Here is a 7,921-nt window from a genome sequence, read left to right on the forward strand (position 1 = left end):
GGCAACCCCATGCCCAGTGGAACAGTGCTGGCCGGCCCTGCCGCAGCCCATGGCGGCTTGCACGGGGCCCTGACGATGCTTGGAGTCATCACTGGCTGATTTGGGGAATTAGGTTGCCAGGCCGTTCTTCCTTGTCCCTCGTAGTCTGAATCCTGCTCAGCGTCTTAGCAACACGCGGAGGTGCATCTAAGGTGTGGTGGGCGTGGCATGCGCCCTGGGCCCCACGGAAGGGCGCGCCCCTGAGCAGTTTCTGTGAACCATCACTGTGGTCATCCCCAGCTAGGAGCAAGTTTCAGCTAACACCTTCCTGTCTGAGAGGCTCCATGGGTCAGGGCCGAGTGCAGGGTCTGCAGAGTGCAGACAGAGGAACTGGAAACGATGACTTGGCACGTCCTGGAGGCTATCATCGGTGAGAGCCAGGAAGGCGCAGCTCTTGTCTTCGTGCCTTGGTGCATTAATTAAGCTGATATTATGTAAAGTCACCTGAAAGCTGGGTGTTGGTGAGAGTTTCAGGGCTTGCCCTGGGCATTAGTTGCCATAGATCTGCCTGTGGCAACACACAGCCTGCACTGACAGGCGTGTGGTGAGGGCAACAAACAGAACCAAAAGGGCACAGAACTCCCCAGCCCCCTGGCCGTCGCCTGTAACCAGTGGCTGGGGTAGTGCCCCCAGGCAGAGTCGAGAACAGCCCCGGAGGGCTGCGGCCCGGCCAAGCCCTCCCAGCAGTGCCTCCTGTCCCCTCCCCAGGCCCTACCAAGGCAACCCCACGTTCGACCCCGAGTTCATCCGCTCCAAGTCCACGGCCGCAGCAGGCCTGTGCTCCTGGTGTATCAACATCGTCCGCTTCTACGAGGTCTACTGCGACGTGGCCCCCAAGAGGCAGGCCCTGGAGGAGGCCAACGCCGAGCTGGCCGAGGCCCAGGAGAAGCTCTCCCGGATCAAAAACAAGATCGCTGTGAGTGCCCGCCCGCTCCCCAGGGAAGGCCCCAAGTGCAGGGCCACAGCCTGCTGTCACGGACCAGTGAGCGTCGAGAGGGGACCCTGCCGCCGGAGCGCTCGGTGGTGGCTGGAGGCTGCAGGGCCCCGGGCCTTCGTGGGAAGCCCGGTCCCCGCCAGGCCTCGTGGGGACGGGCCTGCTCTCACCGTCAAGGGGGCTGGGGAGGGCCCACGTGACTCTCCTTCAGGACCTTCCCGCTCGTCTCTCCAGGAACTTAATGCCAACCTGAGCAACCTGACCTCAGCGTTTGAGAAAGCAACGGCCGAGAAAATCAAATGTCAGCAGGAGGCGGACGCCACCAACAGGGTGATCTCGCTGGCGAACAGGTAGCGTGTGCCCCCCTTCACCCCATCTGCGCCTTCCCGACCAGCGGCAAGGGCCCAGCCCAGCAGGACAGCCTTGTGGGGCCAGGAGTGAGGCCCTCACTGCTAGCCGCAGTGTCCTGGCTTCTGCTTTCCCTGCACGGACTGTTTCCTGGGGCTACTGGGTGGCTTATAACAACGTGATTTTATTCTCGTGGATCCCGAGGCCAGAAGTCTGCCATCGGGGTGTCAGCAGGGCTGCTCCCTTCTGGAGCCTCTGGGGGAGTCCGTCCCGTGCCTCCCCGCCGCCAGCTTCCGGTGGCGGCCGGCCATCCTTGGCTTGTAGACACCTCAGCCCTGGCACTGCCTCTGCCGCCACGGGGTCTTCTCCCTGTGTGTCCAAATGTGCCTCCTCTCACGAGACACTGGAGCCCTGGGAGGTGCGAGCAGTTAATGCGCTCCGCTGCTAACGGAATGCGGGCGGCGCCAGGCCACCCCGGGGAGGCTCAGAGGAAAGGCCTGGGGCGCCACCTCTGGAACCCACCCCTGAGACCCTGTGGTCCTGTGGGTGCCAGACTGTCCCGTGGCCACCACGGCCTCCACCAGACCCCGCCCCCTCCAACTGGCCCAGAGCTGTGCTGACAGCATACCTGGCGCGCAAGTGAGACGTCACAAGGCAGCGTAGGTGAGAACCAGGGCAGAGGGCGTGGGGAAGGGGGTGTGGCACTCCAGGCGCCTCCAGAAAGCGTCACAGGCACCCAGCAGAGACACTGCGGGTGCTTGGTCCCAGATCACCGCTGTGATGCGAGTCACGGGGACTTTTGTTTCCCAGATGTGTGAGAGTTATGTTTACACTCGACTGGAGTCGACTGAAGGAGCGCTGGTGGCACAGTGTCTAAGGCATTTGACTGCTAACCAGAAGGCTGGAGGTTCAAACCCACCAGCCACTCTGCAGAAGGAAGACTGGCTAATCTACTTCTGTAAAGATTTACTGCCTCAGAAACCCAACAGGGGTCACTATGAGTCGGAATCGACTTGATGGGAGTGAGTTAGTTTTGTTTTCCTATTAAATGGGCAATCGCATGGTGCAAAAGCTTGAAAGAGTGTGAGAATTACCAAAACGTCACAGAGACACCAAGCGAGCACATGCTGGGAAGAATGGCGCCGATCCCCTTGCTCACTGCAGGGTGGCCACAAGCCTTCCATGTGTGAAAACATAGGGTCTGCGGGGTGCAATGAAGCAAGGCACCCTCAGGCGAGGTGTGATAAAGGAGGCAGATCAGGTGGGGTGCGGTAAAGCAAGGCACGTTCAGACGCAGTGCAATGAAGTGAGGCATGCTCAGGTGAGGCGCAATAAAGCAAGGCACAGTCACGCGGGCGCAATAAAGCGAGTCGGATGGGTGAGGTGCAATGAAGCGAGGTGTGCCTGCATGTGGCTTTCTGGCACGTGCCCCGCCTGGCACTTCCACGGGTGAAGACCCATACCCGGTCTGAGGGTGGAGAACACCCTGACGACCTTCACCCAAGCCCCTCGCGCCCTCAGAATGCCTCTGTTACCTCAGCCCCACCTGCTCCCACTGCAGGCTGGTGGGAGGATTAGCCTCAGAAAACGTCCGCTGGGCTGAGTCCGTGGAAAGCTTCAAGAAGCAGGGCATCACCCTGTGTGGGGACGTCCTGCTGGTCTCTGCCTTCGTCTCGTATGTGGGCTACTTCACCAAGAAGTACCGCAATGAGCTGATGGAGAAGTTCTGGATCCCTTACATAAAGAAATTAAAGGTGAGAGGCCCTGCCGTGCTCACTACCCCGGGAAACGGGGGGGGTGCCGGGCCGGGCGGGCTCGGCCAGAGGCAGCTGCACTTCCCAGCCGGGGCTCTGGCCCAGGTGGGATTCAGCTGTGGTTGGGACAGCTGGCGCGGACAGGGCCTCTGGCTTCTCACACGGCTGCTCTGTTTGAAGGGGTCAAAGGCTCGCCCAGAGTTAGACCCGCCAAGCTGCAGCATCACTTGAAGGACTGTTTTCCGGTGCTCCGTGAGGTCCCCTCAGCCCTTCCAAGAACGTGTGCTATCCCCCCAGGTCCCCATCCCCATCACGGAGGGCCTGGACCCCCTGAGTCTGCTGACGGACGACGCGGACGTGGCCACCTGGAACAACCAGGGCCTTCCCAGCGACCGCATGTCCACGGAGAACGCCACCATCCTGTGCAACACGGAGCGCTGGCCTCTCATCGTCGACGCCCAGCTGCAGGGCATCAAGTGGATCCGAAACAAGTACGGCAGCGAGCTGAAAGCCATCCGCCTGGGACAGAAGAGGTGCGTGGGGAGCTGGGTGGCCGAAAACAGCCCAGGGGCTGCATGGAGCCCTTGGCTTGGGGACACTCCGCAGTCATCTCCCATGTGTTGGATGGATGGATGGACCTGTGAACCCCAATGTTAACAAACCCAAGGAGGAAAGGCTTGGATATCTGCTTCCATAAGGCTCAGCCTGGAAAATGCTGTGGCAGTGTTCGACTCTAACACATGGGTCCCATGAGCCGGCATCGCCTCATGGCCACGGGATTGCTTTTGGTTGGTCATGTCAGGCGCCGCTAACCCGCTTCTGTGCTGTGTGTCCTGCAGCTACCTGGACATCATTGAGCAGGCCATTTCGGAAGGTGACGCCTTACTCATCGAGAACATAGGTGAAACCGTGGACCCCGTGTTAGACCCCTTACTGGGCAGGAACACCATCAAAAAGGGAAGGTGAGTGTGGGTTTTCTGTCCACAGTTCAGTCCAGGTATAAACATTCAGCAAGGCCTTTGCCTAGTCCACAGAGGAAATGTGTGGACTTTGCGAAACAAAACTCAAAATCATAAAAAAAAAATAAAAATAAAAAAATAGGCCTACTGGTCTGATACTCACTGCCATGGAATTGGACCCAACTCATAGGGACCCCTCCTTGGGTTTCCGAGGCAGGATCACTACGGAAGCAGATTGCCCCATCTTCCTTCCGAGGAGTGGCTGGTGGGTCTGAACCGCCAGCCTTCTGGTTAGCAGTCAAGTATGCCACCAGAGTTTCTACTGGTCTGACAGGAACTGTTAAAACCCCCCAGACAATGGCCCCTAGTCCCCCTTCAGGCCTGGAATGGAATTCAGGCCTCCAACCCAATAGACAGGCATATAGGGTAAACATGTACACCAGGTAGGTATGCGCCTTAGAACAGTCAGCCCTGGGAGACCAGAAGGGCAGCGTCTGCCAGGGAGACCCTCGGAGCAGGAATGCACCGGGAAGAAGGGCACAGGGAAGAGGGACCACAGGGAGGAAGTGGGAAGAGAGCTGTTAGAGTGCGGCGACTGTAGTCAGTGTCGTGGAACAAAATGTGTAGGAACTGCTGTGTAGAAAACAAATTTGCTCTGTGGACTTTCGCCCCCATCACAACTGAAAACAGCAGAGAGAGGGCAAAGACATCAGCTGGTCCCTAAGAGCCACCAGCTCCCAGAGGACAGAGCCAAGACTGTGGGGCCTCATCCCAGTCAGGGATATCTCCAGACAGGGGTAGTTGATGGTGACAGCCTCCTTCCTATTTTTAGGCATTTTGCAAACACTGAGCTTGCATTACTTTATCTTGAGGAGAAACTCATGTAACATAAACCAACCAGTGGAAAGTGAACAATTTGGTGGCATTTAGGACTCACAGTGTGTGCGGCCACCACCTTGGTCTAGTTCCAACATGTTTCCATCCCCCCCACGGGGGAGCCCACGCCCATGAAGCAGTCACTCCCCACTCCCTCTTCCCCCTCCCTACAGTTGCCCCTGGCAACCACCAATCTGCATGCTGTTTCTGTGGATTTCTTCCTCGGGACATTGATGTCAGTGGACCCCGCAACAAGCCTTTAGTGTCTGGCTTCTTCCACGCAGCACATCCACATTGCAGCCTGTATCAACTCCACTCCTTTTCATAGCTGTGTACTATTCCACTGTATGGCTCCCTTACTATGGAGTCCATTCAGACTCACAATGACCCTACAGAACAGCCCCACAGGCAATCCCAGGCTGTAATTCCCAGGCTGCCACACCTTTCTCCCGTGGAGCAGCTATTGGGTTTGACCCACCAACCTTGGGTTAGCAGTCAAGCGTTTTAACCACAGCACCGCCAGGGCTCCGCCCACTGTATGGCTGTGCCACATTTTGTTTGTCCCTTCATTTGTTGATGGCCATGGGACCTGTCTGACTTTTATAATAGAAATGATTAAATCAACTTAAAAATATAAATGTCAGAGTGAGTATGGGCTTCCTTTAAAGGCTGAGGTTCAGGCAGCATATTGGAACAGAGGCAGGAAGTCAAGTCCTGTGCTGATGTCTGAGGCTCAGAGAGGGGCCTGGCCTGAGTGGTGACACCTAGGAGGTGGAGATAGCCAGGGGTCCCCCCAAAAGTGAGCTGGACCAGGAAGAGGAAAGCAGAGACAGGGAGCCAGAGAGCAGTAAAGCCACAGAGGGCTCAGCAGACCGAGCCCACAGACCCGGCCGTCAACCCAGGCTACTACTCAGAACCCCTGGGGGCTTCCAGAACATTCCAGTGTTCGGAACTGGATGCTGGTGCTTCCGAATATAAGCGGGTTTGGGGCGGCGCCCAGGCCAAGTGTGTGTGGAAAGGGTCCCCAGGTGAGTGTAACACACAGCTACAAAGACACCAACAACCCACCGGAGGGCAAGGGAGGTGTGCCTTCACCAAGGACCCAGGTCGCAGAGCAACAGCAAGAAGAGTGCCAGGACCCTCCCAGTGGCCACACAGGCTCAGGGCAGCCCCCAGGCCTGGTCCCTGGCGTCAGCAGGACCTTGGCTGGCAAAGGCAGGTCCGGGCATCTCAGAGCGGGTACACAGTGGCTGGTGTCACCGTAACCCTTTCTTCTGCTCACCACCAGGTTCATTAAGATTGGCGACAAGGAGGTGGAGTACCACCCCAAATTCCGCCTGATCCTGCACACCAAGTATTTCAACCCACACTACAAGCCCGAGATGCAGGCTCAGTGCACCCTCATCAACTTCCTGGTCACCAGGGATGGGCTCGAAGACCAGCTCTTGGCAGCCGTGGTGGCCAAGGAGCGCCCCGATCTTGAGCAGCTGAAGGTAAGGGGTCCTGATGTTGGGCCTGACGTCAGATGGGAACCGTCTGCACAGAGACAAGCTGGGAGCCCCGGGACACGGGGCGCCACGTGTGTGCAAGTCCCGAGCAGCCCCTTGCTCCTCTGTGAAGGACTCCTGGCTTCCCATATGGGTCTTATCTCCATGTGCGACACAGCGAGGCACTTCTTCCTTCGTAGCTGCCCTGTCGACCGGCTCCCAAATCTCATTCTGAATTCAATGACCCCTTCGTCTAAAGAGCAGGAGTCACAGTGACACGATGTTGTGTTAGATGCCACGTGAGCCACCTCCCTGACGACGCCCCACGCTCAGCAGGACGCCATCTCCCTGACGGCGACACGCTCAGCAGGAGGCCGCCTCCCTGACGGTGCCCCCTGCGCAGCCGAATGAAACACTGCCCGGTCCTACACCGTCCCCACGACAGGCTGCAGAAGGAACAGTTGCGACCTGTAGGGGTTCACTGGCTGGTTTTGGAAGCTGACCCCAGGCCTCTCTGCTTCATCTTGGTCTGGAAGCCCCACTGAGACCTATTCACATCCCAGCAACACACAGCCCGACTGACGGGTCGTACGCTGGCCAAGAATCGAACCTGGGTCTGTGGCATAGAAGGCCACAGTTCCACCACTGACCACCTCCGCCCCACAGGGCTGTGCACACGGCTCTGAAGCACCCCGCGGCCAGCTGACAGGAGTGTAGTTTGCTGCCCCATCTCAGCCGCACAAGGGGGCTTCCAGGCGCCCAGGGCCACTACATCTCCACATACTCCCCACACAGACTCAAGGGGGCAGGGCCACTGCCCTGCTGCGGGGGGGAGCACCCCCACCGTGCCGGCTTCCTTCCAGGCTTGACCTCACTTCTCACCCTGCGAGGCCCGGGCCGCTGGAGAGGGGCGAGGAGTGCCCCGGCTGATCCTGCCCCGGTCTCTGCTACCTCCCAGGCAAACCTCACCAAGTCTCAGAACGAATTTAAGATTGTCCTGAAGGAGCTGGAGGACTCCCTGCTGGCACGCCTGTCAGCCGCCTCGGGAAACTTCCTGGGGGACACGGCCCTGGTGGAGAACCTGGAGACCACCAAGCACACGGCCAGCGAGATCGAGGAGAAGGTGCGGCCGCCGCGGGAGCGCCCCCTGCCGGCGCCCGGGGCGAGCGCGTGCATGCACGGGGGGGGGGCGCTGAGAAAGGAAGGTGCTACCCCTGAGCGGACCCCAGGCTGGGGGCTCGGGCAGGGAGCAGGGAGCCTGACCGTCTGCTCTGAGTCTCCCTCCGGTGGCTTCCGAGAGAACAGCAGGGCTTGGGGCTTTGGACAGCGGCGGGTTGCGGAGGACACAGACCCCACACAGGCTGGTGCCATTCAGGTCCCCTTTGTTTGTCCCAAGGTACAAGAGGCAAAAATCACAGAAGTGAAAATCAACGAGGCGAGAGAGAACTACCGGCCGGCCGCACAGAGGGCGTCTCTGCTGTACTTCATCCTGAACGACCTCAACAAAATCAACCCCATCTACCA

General features: G+C 58.9%; 1 protein-coding gene across 1 annotated transcript in view; it reads left to right on the forward strand.

The window, feature by feature from the left end:
• DNAH17 (dynein axonemal heavy chain 17) overlaps positions 1–7,921 on the forward strand; it is a 128,661-nt gene that overhangs the window by 92,668 nt on the left and 28,072 nt on the right. Inside the window, 9 exon segments of the mRNA XM_007959838.1 lie at positions 333–409; positions 748–955; positions 1,208–1,323; positions 2,883–3,075; positions 3,373–3,608; positions 3,915–4,037; positions 6,199–6,403; positions 7,356–7,520; positions 7,794–7,919. Coding sequence (XP_007958029.1) covers positions 333–409; positions 748–955; positions 1,208–1,323; positions 2,883–3,075; positions 3,373–3,608; positions 3,915–4,037; positions 6,199–6,403; positions 7,356–7,520; positions 7,794–7,919 — 1,449 coding nt within the window.

The sequence above is a fragment of the Orycteropus afer genome, unplaced genomic scaffold (assembly GCF_000298275.1).
Source record: "Orycteropus afer afer isolate SDZICR_OR568_19922 unplaced genomic scaffold, OryAfe1.0 scaffold00018, whole genome shotgun sequence".
Taxonomy (NCBI): domain Eukaryota; kingdom Metazoa; phylum Chordata; class Mammalia; order Tubulidentata; family Orycteropodidae; genus Orycteropus; species Orycteropus afer.